Raw genomic sequence first — 21566 nt, 5'->3', positions numbered from 1 at the left:
GCAGCAAAGATTTACACATGGATGAAAACTTCCTTAAACATCGAATCTGTGTTTTGACTCACTTGGTCGGCTTTGACCATAGAAACTCAGTCTGGTTGATGCTCATTATTGATCAGAGACCTTCAACATTGTCTAGACTTGTGCTTACATTAATTGATTTACACCAGGTATATAGAATAATGAAATCTATTTTTATAGTTACCATTTAGTACAACCCTAAACTGTAATCTGTTCTTTATACAAAAAAGTAAAGTACTGAAATGAATTATTCATCAGTTTTCAGACAATTTGCTGTTTGACGTAAGCAGAACAGCTTTCCCAATTTCTTAGTAAAAAGTTAGAACTGACATTTTCATAGTCAGAATAAACCAAATTGCATGATTATTCAGACTTTAAAACAGATAAATCATATTTGAATATTTCTAGTATTTAGAAAAAAAGGGACAAAAGGGAAAAGAAAATAAACTATTCGTTATAAGTGATGTGAGCTTTCACAAGTACTACTTTATTGTCATTTTAAAGTCGATGACTCTTTTTCCTGACTAGGGCTGCTGGCCTCTTTAAAATTCCCTTCACACAGTGTAGGTCAGATGCCATCTCCTTCAGACTGATAGACAAAAGAAAGGATGAGCGTAATGAAAGTATGATGAGGACAATCTGTCACAACTCAAGGAATTCAAGGCTCTGCCCATCGACTGACTAATCACTGAGTCTGCTGGCAGAACACACCATCATTAGATACCAGTCATAGAAGGAGCTAGCCATTTAACCTGAATTCAGTTAATACGTTTTGATTAATCTTTCCCAGCCAATCTATTTTTCAGCCTCGCTTTAATAATTGGCCATCTAAATTTTCTCTGCTACACTGCATTTTCTATGAACTCCATTTTTTTCTCTTTTGCTTTGTTCTCCTCAATTATTATTATTATTATTTTTTTAATTACTTTCCCTTCCTGCCTGCATAGAACATTTTTTGACATGGCTCCTGTAGCAATGACAATATCACCAGCATTTCGAACCTTTTCTATTAACATCTATGTTGATCATTTTTGCTCATATTCTTTTACACATTATTTAACTTTGTAGCTTCGTGCTTGTACAGGAATTTGCATCACACATAATTTTACATACTTCTTTATATTTCCGTGTAATGCAGCTGTTCAGTTCTGCAAGCAGGCATCGTTGTGTTTCACTATACATACATCTAAAAACGTCTGATTTGCTCATTGCCTGCGGTGTGCTCTGCAAAGGACATTTTTAATCAGTTCAAATGGTGAAAATGCCCACCAACCATAGAAAAGGCAGCATTTGTGCACACCCATGGATGGCAGTAGAGCACTGCAGAGCCCTGAGGCCACAGGAACAAGCTCTGGGTGAGAAAGCAATACTCGGTAGCAGAAAATACCAAGCACTCACCACATTGTCACTGGGCACAAAGGCACAAGCGTCTACAAATTTAAAGCTATAATAAAGTAGCAAATTACACCTCAGCTAATAACAGAAGTTAGCTAGCCTGACGCTGATTTTTATTACAATAGAGGAAGCAATGCCATAAAAACACGAGGAGTGTGTCGGCGCTGGAAGAAGCCGCAGTCGTCTTGTTGTATTTTTCTGAGTCATGATTAATTAATTAGCTGATGGACAAGGAGGCCCACGGCCTTCTCAATGCATTAAGATCAAAACCGTCCTAAACAAAGTGTGACCTCATTTCCATGGCAACTATTTAAATGGCATAAATAAACTGCGTTCTCAGGTTCAGATCAGAAGACACAATGGCGCTTTGAGCATGAAGTGTTGAATCTATTAATGGCTCCTGTGGGCCTTATACTGAAGAAACTCATTTGAACCCTCACAGTGCACAGCCAGTGAGGCCACAGAAGGACTATAACGTAATCAATGGATGCATGAATAATGAAGGGAGAACACATTCCTGCTAGATTATTCAGCTGTGTGCAATTACCACGAATGAAGTATGTCTTTCACACTCGGAGCCCAGAGGTGACTGACAGTATTTGACACACGACATTGTGAATGAGGCTCACAGATTAAATGTTAGGATTTCTTTATGTAAGGTTAAATACCGTCAAATATTTTGAACGTTTCTGTGGCAGAAAAAGTCATTGGGCTTAAAAAAAAAAGAAAAAAAAAAAAAAGTGATGTTTACGTGTCTGAGTTTGTGTGTGTGTGTGTGTGTGTGTGTGTGTAGCATCAATACTTGGAAATCATTGCTCTCTCTCCCTCCACTGAGCTGTGAAATGTCTACAGCAGTCTCTAATGGTGGCTACCACAGTGTTGTGTGAGTGACCTGAGTTGGACCGAGCTACGCATGTCATGGCGCCTTGATCAATATGGAAAAACAACAAAAAAAAGGAACTGGAATGCTAGAATACAAACAGTGCTTATCTGCTGTTAGTGTTTCACATGTAAAACGTGTTCCTTCCTGTTGGAAGGGGCTACAAAAGAATCAATGCTTAAGAATGCACCAGCTGTAACGACTGCAGCACATTGTATCCTGAACACAATAAGACACATTCACAGCATGCCATAAACGTCCAGATCCAACTCTTTTGTTCTCTCGTAAAATGTTCAAATGCAGTTTGCGGTTCATATTTCTTTGCATAAAGATTAACAACAAGTTTTATTATGAATAAATAACATTTTCCTCCAGTGATCCTTTGTGCCTAAAAATAATGTCTTTGCAGCAGTCTCATGGCAAATGACATTTTATATTAAAAAGGCAAAAACAACAAAACATTCACATTCATTGAGCGTATTTACCCAACAGAACAGATATGAAAAGTCAGTTCAGTCCATAGAAAAGCATATTGAGTATATTCACTGTAACTCGCATTCATACAAAAACTGATTGCTCTTGATTGCTCCCTTGATTACAATCTCATCACTCCATGGCAACTTATACAGTATTATTTGTGGCATATTTTGTATGACACATTGCACATGTTTCAGTCTCGAATAGCTCAATCAGACATCAAGCAAGGCACCACATCACGCCTCGGGCTCGTCATAGAAAAAAAAAAAAAACCCGATCAAAGCAATACAAAAGTTCTGCATGCACCAATCAGCTGCCATGCATTCTGCAGCACAGCACGGCTTCACATTCTGCTCCCTTTTCGTGCCAGAAGCGCCAGCTAAAGACAACTCGCTGCAGCTCCTCTTGAGACATGTATGCATGGCTCAATTGCCATCACAATGGGAGATAAAGGCATGCGGAGATGTATTTGGCTCCACACAAATAATTACCATAATCTCTCTCTGTCTTCATGATGACCTGAAAAAGTCACCAATTTTCGTACACAAAAAAATAAGCCGGTGCCACTTTGTGACCTTTTGTTCCCGCCCAGCTAATCAAACGTTCTCCTTATTACACAGGCAAAGCTATTTCTGTAAATGTAATAATTACTTACAGGGAAGAAAAAAAAGTAGGTAAAGCTCCAGGACAGATTTATAATTTCTTCAAAATGCTGAATTTTAGGGTGCCGGTCAGAGTAAGTTCATTTTCATCCAGATCCTTCCCTCATTATTTACTGTTTTGACAACATCATTAATAATCACTGAGGCTTCAGTCTCAGAAAACACACAGAGCTGAGGCGAAAGGCTGCACTTTACGACACATAAAGCTGGGAACAGTTTCACAGAAGAGTCAGTTAAAAAAAAATGTTCTGTACTGTTATTTTCATGCCCGATTATTGCTGTTCAAAACTGCTTTGGTTCAGTCTGTAACACTGCATCTGGATTGTTGTTAGGTGTATTGATACATGATGGGGAAAGAAAAAAAAAGTCACTGTTGACTGTCACAGTCTGATCATGGCGGCAGGTCACACAAGAAAAAACAAGTCAAAAAATAACACTATTTACGAGTGACGATTCTGAAGGAGACTACGATGTTCATGAGAGGCAGAGAGATAGACAGCGAGGGCATCTAAAAAAAGCATGAACGTTGTATTTGAAACTCCCCGAGGTGATGAGTTTACATCTTGTCTGTTTACTGCCATGTCTGCAACAGCAATACTAACAGGAGCGGAGAGGAGTGGCGAGATCCTGCCAATTACAGTCTGCTGCACAAAGGGTTTGCAGCATAATGCTATTTGCTGCAAATGGTCAGGGGAAAACAATGACAAGAAGCCATCAGCTACAAGCCGAACATTAGTAATGAGGGGACAGAACCAGCCTGCAGTGTCCAGCCTCGCCGCCGTGGCTTTACACTGTAACCTCCATTTGCATCCTCTGTCTGCAGGTCATTAATGCTCAGAGAAGCAGGAACATTTAATTAGGGAGACACTATTAGTGCAACACAAGCACAGTGTGCAGTGTAAAGAAATCCCAAAACAGCCCCTAACTGAATATTATATTTGCAGCCAAATGGAGTTTTGGGCAAAATAGTTAACGGAAACTTTTAGACAGACAAACGAGCATGTCACTGTGTGCTTTTCTCGGGTCTTGCAACATTTGCGAAAAGGGAAGGTTATTTGGAACAAATCAACAGCCTCGCATTACCGTGTCTTTCTCTACATCCTCCCCACGAGCTGCTGATTTAAGCGCCGTAATCTGCCAAGTCTGTGTCAGAAATGAGGAGCAACTGATCCATTCAGTCATTATGAAGGCAAACAGAGAGAAAAGTATTAACAAACTGGAGCAAATTGGTATAGAGAGGGGAAATGAGAGGTTTCATATGAATGTTGGCTGGTGTGGAATCAGCCAAGTGTGAGATGAGAAGTGTTCTGATTGAGAAAGTGGTAGTGGGAGGCAGATAGAGAGGCTGTCATGGTAAAGAGTGGACCTTAGAGTCCTGCTTTACATTAATGGGAGTCGTGCTGGATAACGAAAAGGAATTTGATACGTATTAATGTACCATTAAGCAGGTGCAAAGTATCGAATTGTAAAATGCAAACATACTTTTCTACAATAAGCTTTATTCAGTTTTCCAGTAAACATGCAAACAGATTGCTCTGTTTATTTATTTTTTTAAATTTTTTTTAAATGTAGCAAAGACAGCACGCCTGCCCTGCACACTCGACACTACACATACCCACAGTGCTTAATGATGATGTTTGGGACTGCATGGATCTGAATATCAGAGCCACAATATCAGAAAGGTCATTCCTCATATTAATATTCCATTCAGTAAAGAGAACGATGAAGGATTTTGTACCTTTCATAGACACTCATATTAAAGTGCTTAATTTCAGATTTTCACACAGCTGCTGTTTCCTCTGGGAACATATTGAAAGCTATCGCTCTGCCTTTCATAACACAGTTCAACAATCTATATGAAAACATTCAACCTGTTTTGTGTGGAAAATAATTGTAATAGAAAATACCTCATACCACTGGAGATAAGCACTTTTTCCAGCTCCTCTGCTGGAAAAAGTGGATATGGATGAAGGATGAATGGATAAAATACCCTGCAATAATGAGCAAACGGGAAACTTTCTGAAACCCACAATCTTTTTTAACAACACACACAAGATGCGGTTCCAAGCAACTGTGTTGAAATAATAAGGAAATGCTGTGGATCTTGAAGTGTAAACATTTTATTGGTCTCTGTTTGGCGATAAAATAAAACAAAAATCCCCAAAGAATCTAGCTGTATACATATGTATACACACACAAATCAGTTTTGTTTTGAAATGAATCCTAAACTACACTTTTAATGGTCTTGGCGTGGGATGTTTTTGATGAGATCAGGACAGATTTATTGATGGCAAGAGATATTGATCTATTCTATATCGTACCGAGGAGAAAAATGTGCCTGACAAGTAAGAGGTGCTCTTTTCTAAAGCATCCCGCAACAACTTATTGTAGAGCTGCTCCTCTTGTTGAGAAGAGCAGGAATTGAAAATAGGGAAGGAGAGGGCCCATTGCCAAAGGCAATAAGGCTTAAGGAGAGCAAGTAATCCTGAATACCTACTCATCACTTTGCCCATAGTGTAGCTGAAACACGCAGGTCTGATACTCAAAAATACAACAGTGTTTGATCTCATAGGAGAGTTAAAAAAAAAAAAAGAAGCAAAGTCTTCAACCTGTTCACCTTCTTATGCAACATGGCGTGTACACATAAATATCTCATTCTTCATCTTCAAACACACAAACACAATAAACAAGTGAAAATTCAAGTCGTCATAGCAGCAGGGTTTTATCAGAGCATGACGTCTTGCTTAGTCGCTCCCCCCAGCCCCCCCGCCGCCTTACCTCCGCCTCCTTCTCTTCTGACAAAGATGCCACTCTAGATCATTTCCCTCTCACGTCGCGTCTGTCAACACTAGTCCTTTATTCCTGCTGCTTCCAGTGTCTCTGTCGGCCGAGCGACAGGATGCACATGCCACTGTTTTGTCATGGCTGTATTGATTAAGTGATGTAGAGCTAATTAAAGACAATCTGCAAGGAGTGTCGCTGCCAGTGAGCGGAACAAAATCAGTGACGGAGTGATGGGCCTCTAATTATTATTCTCCTTCTGGTTTGGATAGGGCAGATAATTTCCCTGCAGGCACAGATGTGAAGCTCTTTCTTAGTGTTTCTCCCCTTTCATGCCTTCCTGCTATCTCCAGTTTTCATTTCCACAAACTCTACACCACCTCTTCCTCTGTCTCTCTCCCACGCACTCCCGGATATGCTGTCATCTTCAGCCACTCCAATAACCACTAATTTGAACCCAGTTCATATCCTCTCACTTTATCCTGTCACTGCCCACCTACACTGAACACCACAGAGAGGAACGCTCATAGCATCTGTCAGCACAGCGTCTGCTGCGTCCTGGAATGTGCCGTTGACGTGTGACTAAATAAGTTTAGCATGAAGTGTTCCCATTTCCACATCTTAGTGATACATTTAAACTCTTTTTAACGTTCAAAGCTAGAGCAGAGCAGAATTAACATTTTTTTGGCTGTAAAATGATGCAACTCTGCACACGTAATTTCATTTGCTTCTCATTTAAAATTGAAATAATGAGTTCCCCCGTAGTTACATTTGAACTAAGCACTATCATTTCAAAATGCGATGTTCACTCCAGTGGTGTACTTGTGAAATGTAGACATTTGAGGAATCCCAACAGGGAAAAATTGGGTAAAATGGTGTCATGAAAGCAGGAGTTGCCGCCACTGGAACGTCTTGTTATCGCCCTGTCCTGCATGTAGTGTCTCTATCAAAGGACCTCTCTACCTTGCTCACCGTGGTGCTGCAGAGAGCTGCTCTGCCAGCCTGCTTGATATGCAGCAGTGTCTGATGGCTGCTGGGCTCCCACGCCTCCCTGACTGGAGCCTTTAAGCTTTGGGGGAGTCAGTGAGAGCCTCCCTCATCAATAGGCCTACTGAGTGGCTAAGACAGCGCCACGTGGAAAAACACCATCGATTAAATGGCTCCTCTTGCTTTTTGCGTCCGTTTCTACTGTGCCGCTTTGCTCTCTTCTTTTCTTACCGAGTACCAAAGTCAGGCAATTGGGTCTCATTTCGACACGGGAGGAAAGACCGTCACGCTCACATTGTCAGGGATCTGGGAAGTCTGTGTGTGTGGTTGGGTTTCTCTGTGGGGTTTCTCAAATCTCCATGGGCACCATGGGAGGGTGGAGTCCAGCAGGTGTGCAAACCAGTTAGTCATCAGTTCACCAATTGGAGTATATTGGGAACTAGCTACCAGTCTTTTGACCTTTGTGGTAAAACCTAAGCTCCTCCACCCCCTCTGTGTATTCCTTGCGCATTTTTCTGAACCTTCTTGTGAAACCTTTAGTTAATTATCCTCTGTTCTCTTTTCGAAGAAACCCTCCAGCTGGATCTTCATGAGCTCCTGAATCTCCCTTGTCAACACTCCCAGAGTGGCTTCTCCTGCTGAATAAAGCTCTGAACAACCTATCCGTGAATCATCAGATTACCATCCAACAAACTTTCATCAAGACCAGTAACCTCTGGATCATTGTTTCCACGGCTGGCAGCCTCAAAGTTCCTGTTATTCACCTCCTCCGTGTACGCTGTCCACCCTGTGTGTCCACCTTTGACCCGATTCCAAGTAACACCTGCGCCCTCCTTCTCCAACAACGACAACCCACCACTCGGATCATTCACCCCAGATTTCATTTGCGTCCCCCTGGCAATTCATCCTCTACCAAAACATTTCCTTAATCACATTCTCCCCTCAACTCCCTCTCTCTCCTTCAGTGAACCTGATGTCCTGTGTCCTCAAGATCAAGATCACATTCATAGTCATTGTTTTTAAAATAAACCTTTTAAATACTATAATTTTCCTGAAAGCATTTGTGCATATGGGTCAGACATCTCAATGATGATATGACGTGCATATGGAAACAAATGAGATGAAGGACATCGATGGAAGGAAATGAGTTTATAGGGTGAAATGAGAGTTCATCTTTCACTGTGTCATCATTTTTATTATGTGCCAGAGTGATGGGCAAAAGTTTGCATACACTTGTCAGAAATGGTCGAACTTTTATTTCAGTTTCCTGACCTACAATAGCTTTTATAAGCATAGTTGATGAATTTTGAATAAGGTTGATGTTGTGACCATTCCAGAAGTTGGGTATTCGCTTGTTTTATCCCCTACATCGGTGTTGTCAGGCCCAAACGTTATCCCTGAGTTGAAAGCAAACTGGCTGTCCAAGAACAACCTGGAAAACCAAAAGTGAAGCCTGACAATATCTGGAAACTGTTTGAACACCAGAGTCACTGTCAAGGTAAAGGCAATTTAATATCAAAATGGATCCGATGGATTTCTGACCGAAATAAAAATAAGTCCCATTTCCAAGATAAGCAATTTCAAGTACGACTGAAATGTGCAACTCTCCACACGGACAAGCAACATGTCTGCTGCAGAAAAGATTCATGATCAGAGAAGACAAAGGTTTGAGGCATTTATCCTTAATGACAAGAAGTGTGGTTAATGAAGTTATAGTCAGGATTTTAAACCTGTTGAGAAAATCTGCAAAAAAAATTCTAACTTGTTCACCCAGTTATTTTAAACAATATTTTAACCTGTAAAATTATATCACTCCCCAAAAATTACTGCTTTATTACATCCCCAAATTCATGTGAAATTTATGCCTATGATGTGAGAGTATGTAAACATCTGGCTGATATTGTACATCATTTAACTCATTAAGTTCTTGCATAACCTCTCACTGAGCCTTTCATAAAACCTAATCCTATCAGATTTATGGAAACATTTGGAACCGTTCCAAAAGACGTGGCATGCTGTTCGGGAAGGCGAATGAGACAGAGGAAGCTCCATTGATGTCTGGTGTTAGCAGACCCATATCGCACCTTAACGTGTTTCATCTGATAAAGGTGGAGAGACGTGAAGAGCGTCGTTCGTGCAGCAGCTTGCCCAATGTGCTCAGTCTCATGAAAGCTTTTGTATCAGAGCAGGAAGAGGAGCTCTAGGCGTAACAGCCATATTTATATTCCAATCTTCTACACAGAAACCCACATCGCCAGACTCATAAAAGATTCATCAAGCGGGGGAAAGCAAGGTCGTACAGAAAACTGGTCCGGAGGTGTCTACCGCAATGCAAAAAAAAAAAAAAAACTCTCACACACACACGCACACATGTATACTAGGTTTGTCTACCGGTTGTAGCAAATTGTGTAACATGGGTTGTTGACAGCATGACTGGTCAGAGTCTGGTCAGCAGAAGATCAAGCATGTCTGCACTAATTTCCTCTGTCACTCCCATCATATCTGTAATGGCCTCTGCTAGGCTTGTTAGAATCGTTTCCATACATTGTTTGATTCTTTGTGTGCAGTGGATCCAATCGCTGACATGTTTGCGAACTATGGAGTACAGGAGACAAAGACAATGTGTGTGTAAGAGACAAAGCTTGTGTGTGTGTGCGCGTGTGTGTGCGTTCTGGGTGTTGTCAGAGAAATGTCACTCTTGCTTAGAGTCACAGACATAAACCTCTGGGAGTCCTGTACCCTGCAGCACAAGCTCACAGAAGGAGAATGAGAAAGTCGGGGAGAGAATGCGATACAGGGATGATATTCATTCCACCAGTCAAGCTGATTGCTCTATGCAACCTCTGACAGTAAGCATACAAATAATGTGCCATGCATTAAATAAGAAGTGAAGGGTTTAAAGAAATTGTGTGCATTCTAACTTTTATAAAACTTGGAAGAAACATATTAATGGTCAACAGTTATTCCCCTCTGGATGTGGAAAATATGATCACCAGTCCCAAAGTGGACAGATGGCTTCTGCCAAGCTGCCATGTTAACAATGCTGATAGAAAAGAAAAATCTCTAACAATCATGTTTTGTTCTCGGCCCCCAAAGACCTCAAAGACCTTTCTAATGGCGATTGCCAGCTGTCCTGGAGTCGGTGAGCTTGCTTCATGGGAACGCCACCATTCATTTTAGGACAGTAGGCTGCTGGCTTTTCATCAAGACAGAAAACAGCAACAGAGGTCATTTGGAGACCACAGACGCCTGCAGCACGAATATTGGCCAGTGTGTGATTTAGAATGAGTAAGTGGGCTTTTAAAGGATGAGCTAAAAAAGAACCAGATTCTGGGTAATTCTGAAAATCAGGATTCAAAAGAAAAAAAAATCTGCTGAATTCCATAAGAATCCCCTGTTCATAGCAAATCCATCCATTAGGACAGATGTGATTGTTACACATAATAATTGCTGTCCACTATGAAAAATCTGTGGAGTTTAATGTTTTTTTTATTTATCCTTTTTTGATTTCTTAATCTTTTATTAAAAGTTACAATCTCTTTGCTCCTATTTACATGTGTGTGGGGAGAGAGTTTCCTCCCTGCAGTCTCTATCAAACAAAGCAACAAAACGAACATGTTGGATAAAGCCTCTAATTACTCCCTAATGAGTCAGGTTCTGAAAGTGGAGATTTTTGCACCTCCATCCATTGGCTTGAAAATCAGAGGAGCTGAGTCTCATAAAAGATGGATGTACCAAATGCTTTAATGCTTTGGTTTGCCATTTGGCTCACCATCTTTAGTGTCTTCAGATAGATAAAAGAGTCGTAAACGACGACAACATTTTGTCTGCCCACTTTTCAGCCAAACCCTAAGGGAATTTTTAGTGTCATATAAATCCTTTCAGAAAAAGACATCAGGATTACTTTAGTGTATAGTCAAAAATACCCAATCCACTGCATGAACCTTTTAGTTAACCAACGCATATCATTTTAATTCTTTTGGTGGTTCACTATTTTGATGATTCACTGGAAGAAATCTGAAAACATGCTTATATGTCTCCTAAAGTTTAATTTTATTGCTTATTCTTGCATGATTACTTATATTATTATTTAGTTCATTTTCTCCAAGTCGGATTCTTCTGACTCTGTGTGAGCCAGAAGAACAACCATCGTACCAGATCAATACTTATTCATTTGCACATTTCCTTAGGGAATAGGTTTTACAAAATGTCCCCAAAAGAAAACAATGAATATTGGCCCGTATAAAAAGTTCTGTGTCTGAAAGCTCTGTTTCATGACTGAAAATCAGGTTATAAGCACCAGAAACCAAAAAAGAGAGAAATTGTGAACTAGGTCAAAATTATCAACACCTGATCGCTTGAAAAAAAAAATCTCTTTAAGCAATTTGAAAGAAGGTTACATTTGATTTGTCTACAAGGAATAGTCAGACATACCCATCTTCAGCAACCCTGTCTAATTCATTTGTCTGCATCCCAAGAGGGGATGTACAGTCCCACCAGCAGGCTCATCCCAATTGGGATGTGACCCAAAACCATCCAAATGAAAGTATCCAGTATACACGCAAACCAGAGAAGCTCTAATCCGAGCTATCACTGCACTCCATAGTTACACTACACAGCAAAAAGAATAATTAGGTCATTGGAATTCAATGATTTAAATTCCAAATCACTAAATTCATTGCATGACGGAAGCGATATAAAATCCAGCATCTAGTGATATTATAACCAAGTTGAAGAGACTGGGAATAACAGTAACTCATTCGCATCGCGGTGGGCCACAAACCACAGAGCAGGTTCAGCGCATGCTGATGCAAACAGTTTCCAAAGTCTGCCAACTTTCTCCAGAATCAATATCTACAGGCCTCCAAAGTTGACCTTCAGATTAGCCGAAGAAAAAGTGTGTAGAGAGATTCATAGAAAGGGTTTCCACAGTCAAGCAGCTATATCCAAGTCTTACATCACAAAGGGCAATGTAAAGTGGCGGAGTCAGGGGTGTAAAACGTGTCCCTGTTGGACTCTAGTGCATGAGTGCACTTTGGTTCATGGAGTAAAATTATGGAGTGGGTTGGATGAGGATTTGAACAAGTGTTCTACTTTAAATCAATTCAACACTTTATAAGTAAATAATGATTATGTCTTGTACTCTTTTGAGTTAACAATGAGGAGGATGATATACTGTTTGCAATTTATATTATTAATTTCATGTACGTAGTCATGAGAGGGGGTCAGATTTCTACAAAAATGTTCTTCTTGCTCCCTTTTCACTTGTGTGGAGTAAGTATTGTAAGAGAATGTTTCTAAATTGATCATGCTATTTGTTAAATCCAGTGAATTGATTGATTTGATTGACTGATGTGAGACATGCTCTCTGGAATGAACAATTACGCTTCTCTATCTGGCAAACCAAGTTTGGTTGAGTGACTGCATTGTGCCGGGTGTAAAGTTCGGTGCATGGGGCATTAAGGTGTGACGCTCAGGACATGGGGTTGACTACAGGGGACAATTTAGACAATTTCATGTTACTAACTTTGAACTGAAAGTCTCTGACCTTCCTTCCAAAGTGACCAGGCACCAGATCTTAAAAGAAGGTCCTTAAAAATGTGGATGAGTCAGTTCAGTGTAAAACAACTTGCCTCGTCTGCACAGACTCCTGCCCACAATCAGGTGGGTAGACCAATCCTGTATTAAAACGTTTCTACTACAAATTAAATGTAATCAAAATGTGCGTGTCCAAAGGCAAAGGACCCTATAATTTTGGCAACATAGAGCCAAAGCAATAAAGCACTTCAATTTGCCACTAACGTGCATCTTAAAAAGATTGCTGCCATCATGCTGTCCTCAGTCCAGGATGAAAGATGAAAAATATATGGCAGGGGTAATGATGAGAAGGGGATTTGTATATTGATTTTCATCAAAATCCAAGCGGCTAGCAAGAATACGTAGTTCGTGCATGATCATACATGTCAACCTCTTGCTTCACAATTACTCTAACTTTTACTTTGAAGCAAATTAAGAAAAAACAAAACAGTGTTCTCTTTTAGTTCTCAGATCACAGATGCGTCCCCATTATGTGAGCCTCCTGCATGTTTAGAGGGTTATTTGTTCCTAAAAACACACACAAATATACAAGCACCTCTCCAGATGCAGCGGCGGGCAACATGAAAGCACATCAAACATTAAAGAGGGAGGGAGCGAACAGTGAACAGCACAAAGGCTCAGCAGCTCTCGCCGGTGCAGCCTCTTTCTTAAGCAGCCCCTCTTCTATAAAACAAATCTTCACAACAGTGGCTCACTCACACAACGGGGTGTCATTATCGTGCATTTGTACAAGCCCCACTCTAATCTGCCATGACACTAGCACATACTATTCAATCTCTCCAAGCAGCAGAGAATCAAACATAATGCAACCTCATTATCTGCGGCTGATTGTGAAGCGGCACCTTTGTATATTGATGGGGAATGCATGAAGGTGGATGGAGGCATTGTGTCTCATCTCCCCCCGCCTCATCATTTACTCGCCCACATGCCGTAGAGCTCCAGGATTGTTACTAAATGAGACGTAACAGAATAAAGAGTATTTGAGCGTCTATGTGGAACTGTATTTACAAGGACAGAGATGCACAAACTTTACAGTGAGATTTCACATGATAGATTTATATATATATATTTTTTTCTGTATAAGAAAACATTCTCTTTATTCATGCAGAAATAACTAATTCTGTGTTTACTTCATACAGAATGATCTTCTGCAAAGTGCTGACATTGTACGGCATGGCAAGGTTATTTTAGGAGTTGTGTGTTCGGCCCTCACAGACAGATTTACAGCCATGCTCATGCAGCTTTTCATTTGTCTAATTCTCTGAGTAGAGGTAAGCGCATTGATTGAAAGACCAAACTCTGCTGAGTCTACTGTCTTATTGTTTTTGTTGTTGTTGTTGTTAAACATAGATTCACAGTATTAAACTACAAAGTCTCCTTCCGTAGCATCCAGGTAGGACTTGAACTATTTTTTTATCCATTTGACTCACTGGCAATCTCAGCAGAAGGAGTATATTTTGGCATTGTAGTGTCAAAAATTCAAAAATGAGGGGGTTTGGTTTCACTCATGTTTGAGGCAAGATTGCTATTTAAATTGCACTGCTTTGCTTTCAAGAAGCTGGCACCAAGAGGAGACATTTCTTGGCCAAAGGGTCACAGCAGTGGAGGGTTTAAAGCTGTGTCAGCTGGACATTAATCTTTCCAGCTGTTTGTCCAGCAACATCAAATGTCTCCTCTAATCTCGTTTATGAATGTGTAGCTTTACATCACTTATCGAGCTTGTAAAAGCGCATGCACACTTTTGCTTCTGCAGTTGGAGCGCAATGTTTTTCGCCCCTCCTCATGAAAGGATTGTGACAATGTGATTTATTCTTAAGGAATAAATTGCATGTGTTCTGAAAACAATATCGATCAATCTTTTCCACACACCTCACAGTGAAAAGTCCAAGTTTATGGACAGCAGTAGGTGTAAGAAACGTCCTTCGAAGAAGAAAATCAATTCAGTTATTTTCTAAGTTTGTGTTCAGCTGCATGTGGAGACTAGAGCTTATCCCAGCTGCTGATTAGCACCTTGCCCAGGAAAAGTTACTCTTTAAGAAAACCAAACATACAAAGAGAGCATTGAAACCTCATATATGATGAATTTGTTGATATCAGACTGGATGAAAAAGCTGTTGTTCTCCATGGCTAGTCTGTCGCATTGTTTGTTCTGCAATTTGCTGTATATGATTTACAATAGTGTAGCATAGTGTAAACAAACTCCTGCAGGCAAATATGCTAAATGTTTTCTTTTATGTGCATCGTGATTTTACAAATTCTAGTTTTCTGAGCTTGCAGAGCAGATATAAAATGATTCAGGATGGCTAAGTTAACATTTTCAAGTGGATTCAATTGAAAAAGGTTGAAAGTAAAATTATACATCCATCCTGGTTGATCAGGATGCCTGATGAGACTCGTATAAAGTACAGAAGAGTTTTCTGTCAATCAATCAGACTTTCTCTCTTACAACACTTTACGTTTGAGCTGAAGAATACCAGAAGAGGTTCAGTTTCATCATCCTCAACCAAAGAAAGGTTGGGAGTATTTGAGATCAAACCTCTTAAACCAAATAGTAGAATCGGTCATTATTTTAGGGCTGCACAAGGATAGCAGCCACCATTTTTAAAAGTTACCACAAAGCCTTTGCTTTGTGCAGCTAAAATAAAACATGGAAATATTTTTGTAGTATTAATAGCAGTGTGAAATTATATTAGAAATTATCCAGTTTGAGAATGAGATGTCTAAAATTAATCAGAAGGAGAAAATGTTTCTTAATCAGGAATCTTACGACATATTTTAAAGCAGGAATGAAAAGATTTTCTGTATTACGAAAAGAAAAAAAAACATCTTAGGATCATATTTATTAGCAGTCACACTGAGGTTTAATTGCTAATGATTTATTAAATAAAAAGAAGCATTGGTAAACACGCAAAACACTGACACTAAATTAACTTACTACCACTTCTGAGAAGGGAGAATTTACTGATTAAAAATATTATCTAAGAATATTAAAAATGTACCTTTATACCTTTTTCTTGAAATTCAAATCCACAGGCAAATTTTAAGTTATGGCATCCAGCTGAAATTGTGGGGAAAAGTTTTTTTTTTTGAAGAAAAATGAAGAGGGATTTTAAGTCCTCCTCGACACATCGGTTTGTCAGCTCGAGACTACCTCCTCAGGAAAATTTAATCTTGTTGCATTACCTCTCATCACGCTGTAGTTTGACCCCGTGGTTCTTGCCACCCTGCTCCTCTGATCAGCTCAGAGTGGTATATCTTCAGAACAGATGCTGTATGGGCCTGCAGACCGTCCTGTGGCAGCACACTTAAATGTCCCAGGTTATTGCATCACTCCAAATCGGATGAAAACAAAATTCTTGAAAAAGTCACCGAGTGATGTTGAGCACATCAAGACGTGTGGGAAACTTTAGACAAAACTAAGGTAACAAAACATTCAACGCCCCTAATATTGCAACAGAAATCTGCCACGGTGATCAGACTTGCTGCAAATCGATAGGGTTCTTCTTGCTTCTGTCTTTCTATCTGTTTTTCTTATCCCTCTAGTTACAAGGAGCTCACCTAAACCAGATGTAGACTTTGAGAAACTTGCATCACAATATGCATTTTTCACCACTTTGCTTAAACTCACTGTCAGAGAGAAGAAATGTGGAAAAACCAGTTGATTATTCTGGCTAAAGTTGTTGAGCATCTCAGGTATCATTAAGTGCTCAAAGGCTCGTCTCAGAGAAAACTCAGAGAGAATTCAGAGAGAAACATGTTTAAAGTATTTCTGGGTTTCTCAATTCTAAAACAACTTAATATAAACAATGACCTATTTTGACAAGCATAAAATCAGCTTTAAATCTTAAAAGCATAGCAAGTTTATAAAAAAATAAAAAATTCTTGAAGACTCGGGGATTCAATCTGCTTGAAGTAAGAGATCATCTTTACCATATTTGAAGTCATGATGAACTCTTAAGAGTACAGCTGAGCATCAAGACCTTGATGCAGATTCATTTTTAAAGTGAAATGCATGTGAAGGCTTAGATTTGATATGTTCATGGTCACTACTACATTTGTGACCATGAACATATCATGGTCACAAATGATCAGATCTCAGATCTGGTCAGATCTGAGATCTGTATTAAACCTTGAGATTCAGGACAAGAGCAGCCAACAAAACTCAGTGTTATTGTCTAACCCTTTCCTAAACCATGATTGTTAATCATTCCATTAAATTCCCAGTTTTCAAAAAGTGAATAAACTTTCTCTCTCTCCTTAAGATAAATCTGCTCAAAAATGTCCACCTGTAGCTGTTGCCAACAGGGTGTGACAGGCTGAGTGCGACGTATAGGGGATGAATGTATAAACTTCAGGCAAACTGTAAACCAACTTTTGTAATTTCCCGAGGGATTTGTTACTTAATAACAGGAACCACATAGGTAACACAAGAGACCAAAACACTGGGAAGCAGAGTCTGGAGCCTGGCAGAGAGAGTCTAAGTCAAAATACTTTCATAGCTATCAGTTTGATATCTGAAACAAACAAAAAAAAAGAAGTCCTGGTGTTTGATGTGAAAATATCTCCATTCTTTCACAAGTTCCTTCAAACCGTGCATTGTAAATAAACACAAACAATTATCATCCCTTGTGCCATTGCATCCGGTTCACCTGGACTGATGAATAAGAAACACATTGCCAAAATCAAGCAGGTATCCTCTGTGTCACCAACGGCCCAGGGCTTCATGGTTACTTAACAAAAACATGCTGTTAATGAACAAGTGCCTCAATAAAGGCCTCTACATAATTTCACGGTGGCATTTGCTAAAACCGTGACTTACAAAATGCATGCGGATATCGCAGAGCTACTCTCACAGGCTGATTTACAAGAATTCATTAATTCTTTATGTTTGCATGCAGCCTTAGAAAGACGGATGGTGTCATATTTTCTTTCAGACCTTTCAATATTTAATGGCAAACACTTACAACAAATTGTCCCCTAAGGCCAGTTACTGCATGAATTCACAGAAGCTGTGGTTAAGATACTGCTCGGTAGTACATCACCAGCTACATTGTTGGCGTTTAACGTTTGCTGGAGCACATCCGTGGTGGATTTGGATTTGGTTTGTGGATTAATTTACAGTTGGGCATCGTGGAACCCGAGTGATTTGATGTAACACAGATCTACGAGGCTGTGAGCGGGTCCTATGCCGTGCTTCATTCAAGTTACAAAAAACTCAGCAGATTTTTCTCTACAATAGAGCCTGGATTTGGTTCAGTAAAACAAACATCTTGTACTCCTTTTAAAGGTCACCAACAGTGTTTACCCATGTTGTAGCTGTGACCTCGAAGGCACGGATGTATGCAGTGACATGTGACCTTTGCTATTTATACATGTTAGACATGAGTGAATTTCCTTTTAAGCAACACATTTGCACCAAGTAATCTCTTCGTATTTTATCAAATATTGTGTGATGCTTTAACTGTGCAACCAAATTACCAGAGGCGCAGTTATTGGTAATTTCAGCAGTTCTTTTCTAATAGACGTATAGTTATGCTTTATTTTTTGTTTTCGGGTTTATGCTTTACTTTTAAAGTTGATCGGAGTTTTTAGAAACGTTTAATTTGATCCAAGACCTTCTGATTTCCTGGAGTAGAAACACGATGTGGCACAGAGGCCCTGTTAATGTTTCCCTTAGGCAACTAGGTATTCAGCAGGCGCAGTGAACTGATGGTAGTGGCCAAAAAGTAATGCCATGCTTTATTTGCCTGACATAAGTTTAGTGATTTGTTTCTTGTAGTCATCTACCAGTCTTGGAAATCAGTCTGAGGAAATGTATACAATTTGTAAAGTCTTAGTCTGTCCTTGGTGGATTTGCCTGTATGTGTGGCTCACTGGCTTGCAGCAAAGTTTAGTTTTACTTCTGCTTTATTTAGATTAGATTTTTGTAGAGCACACTATTACAAAGTGATATTTATGATGAAGTCTTTGAAGGCAAACTGGTCAGATTTGAGATCGCATTGAAGTCTCTATGAGGCTCTTAAGGTGCTTTAATCTTCTTTCTGAGTGCCTCAGTATGTTTGTTAAAATTAATTTCAAATATTCCAAAAATAATGCCCACAATTCATTGTGACACTGGAATGTTTTAACTAAAACTATAGTGGACGTAGCCAACAAATTTAAACGAGGCATTAGAGTATCTTTCAAAGGTGATCAAATGGTTCACCAAACTCCAAATCAACCTCGTCCTCTTTACTACTGTGGGTTTATGAATTATTGAAATCAGGCGCAAAATTTTAATGCAAAAGGATGTTTGTTAAACGCAATTATTACCCAACAACTCATTTGTTTTTTTTCCTGATTGGAAAAACATTCACGAGGTAAGGTTTGGTTTGTTCAATATTTTCTGATTATTCCCCTGCAACACACAAAAAAAGTACTTTTGTAAGGCTTTTGATGTATCTTTTCCCAGGGTTCCAATAAATTCGTCCATGTCTCCGTGAAACCACCAGTGTGCGAAAAGTCTACCAGGCTCATTAGCTGTGACAAATTGCTTTGTTCGGGGGGCTTCAGGGGAACATCCCAAAAGAAAAATAAATAATATATCTTGATGTGATTTTATTGCTCGTTAGAGGCCACTCGACATCCCCCTGACGTTTGTTTTCATATTTAATGTATTTAATGTGGAAAGTGTCATAATACAGTGCGCTATGCTTTTCAAAGATGTTGCTGCAGAGCTTTTAAAGCCCCACGGCCGGTGCTCTTTACAACATATAGTGATACCGCCTCCGTAAAAGGAGGCGCTGTCTGTGGTGCTAAATAAAATCGGATTGCTGCTTTTAACCAAAAGGCGCGACACGGCGCTCTCCACGGTGCTGGATGAATTACGGCACGGAGATAAAAGTGCCAAATGGGTATTTTATTTATTTATTTATTATACTGCAAACTGTTAAATAACAGACGAATTTCCGAGGCTTTCTTACACCTTCTAATCCGCCATTAGTTATGCTCAACAGTGGGAATTTGCTGACCAGCTGAACTCTGCAAATCCAAATGCTCCTGCCCTGACTAAAAGCTTTTCTGGGTCAAATAATTTACCGTCCTTCACTTCAATTTGCAACTGTCACATCAAAGCTCGTCAGCTTTCACCAAACGGACACGGCTTTTCCTGGAGTGTCATGCACAGGAGCACGCCACCCATGCAGAGACACATCACACGTCGCCGGGACCCGCTGCCGTCTCATTGGCGCTGGTCTGCCACTCCACGCTAATTACTCACGGTTTCTATTCACAGCTATAAATCCCACATGGTTGCCAGCTTCTTTCATCAATTAGCACAAGCAGTCGCAGTGATTCTCAGCGATGCCTCCTGGACCTCTCTGTAGGTGAGGTTCAGCAGGTAGACAGGACGATCTCGACAACAACAACAATAACTGGTAGGTCACAAAAGCCACCAAACATCTTAAAACATTTAGTTTATCTCATACATTATATATCAAAAAAAGTTATTCTACTTTTCTGAACATACAAGGTGTCTCATCTGTCTATTTAGAGTGGTCTATTCCGCATGCTGTTTTTTTTTTCTTTTTCTTTTTTTTAAAGTTCCTACTTACTTTCTTCCCAGTAAGTGGCGATAATCATAATACAATACCGAAGAACCTATTTTATAACGCGCCAAGCGACACAAAGCACCACGACTTCGAAATGATAAATGACAACAATTGTTATAAAACCTTCGCCTCCACTTTACGTTTTCTCAAAGAATGTACACGCAGTTACCACTACAGCAACTTTTGCGCGGTGCCTTTTCAAGGCATGCAGGCGTCCTTACCTCGCTGGGCATGCCAGCTAACATCACAAGTAGAAACATGGCACTGAAGAGATGCATTGTCGGAGAAATGATAGCGTCCCAACGTGCAGTAGTTCCGGCAGCTCTTCCCGTCTTTTGTCGTCCCTTAATGGGGCGGTTTCTCCAGACCCGACGGGTTTCCTTCAAAGCTGTGTCGGCTGTGCGCCACTAGCCTCATCACCAGGACGCCGAGGCAGCCCTCCGTGGCTTGGTGAAGCGATCTCAGCCGTCGGTCTACTGTGGAAGCAAATAGGCGAAATACAAAAAGGTCCTGTCTCTCAGAGTGTGGGGGTGTGGAGGGGAGGGAACTCATTAAAATGGTGTAATCTGTGCAGAGACAGCCGTCCCCTCCGACCCGCAGAATAACTGCGACTGAGAAAGGAGAAGAGAGAAAAGGAGAGGAGGGGAGAGTCGCAGAGGTTGAAAGGTGACTGCTGTGCTTTCAAGGTGCGGACGCTAGGAGCAGCACGTCTATGTGCCAAGAGAGCCGATTCAAAGAAGTCCTGGTGTTTGATGCAGACGAGCTTTGTGCAAGAGAGTTAGAGAAAAGAGAAAGAAAGAAACACAAATATAGATAGATAGATAGATAGATAGATAGATAGATAGATAGACGTTTTTGCTCCATAAAATGGTACACCTCAAGAATGGATTATACCAATTCAAAAGCATCGTGACTGCATCTCTCACATTTGCATTAATACAACTAATTCAGCAAGGACTCATTTCCAAGTATAATATGCCAAGATAGATTCTCCACAACTTAAAACTACAAAAATTATCCTTGGGTTGATTAAGTGGAGAATAACTCTTTCTGGCCATCAGAATTGATTAAACAAAGAGTCGGCGCTCTGATAAGTAGCCTATTATGTGGGCAAATTACGTGAATATTTTACAGGTTGTTCCTGCAGCTTCTTGAGTATATAAAGCTATCACCACCTCT

At 40.1% G+C, this 21566-nt stretch overlaps 1 protein-coding gene across 1 annotated transcript in view; it reads right to left on the bottom strand.

Moving 5' to 3' along the window:
- olfm2a (olfactomedin 2a) overlaps positions 1 to 21088 on the bottom strand; it is a 45768-nt gene extending 24680 nt beyond the window's left edge. The window contains exon 1 of the mRNA XM_014983393.2: positions 20609 to 21088. Within this exon, the coding sequence (XP_014838879.1) occupies positions 20609 to 20665 (57 nt within the window). The 5' untranslated portion in view covers positions 20666 to 21088. The remainder of the gene's footprint in view (positions 1 to 20608) is intronic.
- Positions 21089 to 21566: the final 478 nt, after the last annotated feature.

This window comes from Poecilia mexicana, unplaced genomic scaffold (genome assembly GCF_051168715.1).
Source record: "Poecilia mexicana isolate PSO_F unplaced genomic scaffold, ASM5116871v1 scaffold_8, whole genome shotgun sequence".
Lineage (NCBI taxonomy): Eukaryota > Metazoa > Chordata > Actinopteri > Cyprinodontiformes > Poeciliidae > Poecilia > Poecilia mexicana.
Note: the sequence above shows the minus strand (reverse complement) of the source record. Positions and strands in the feature narration are given on the sequence as shown.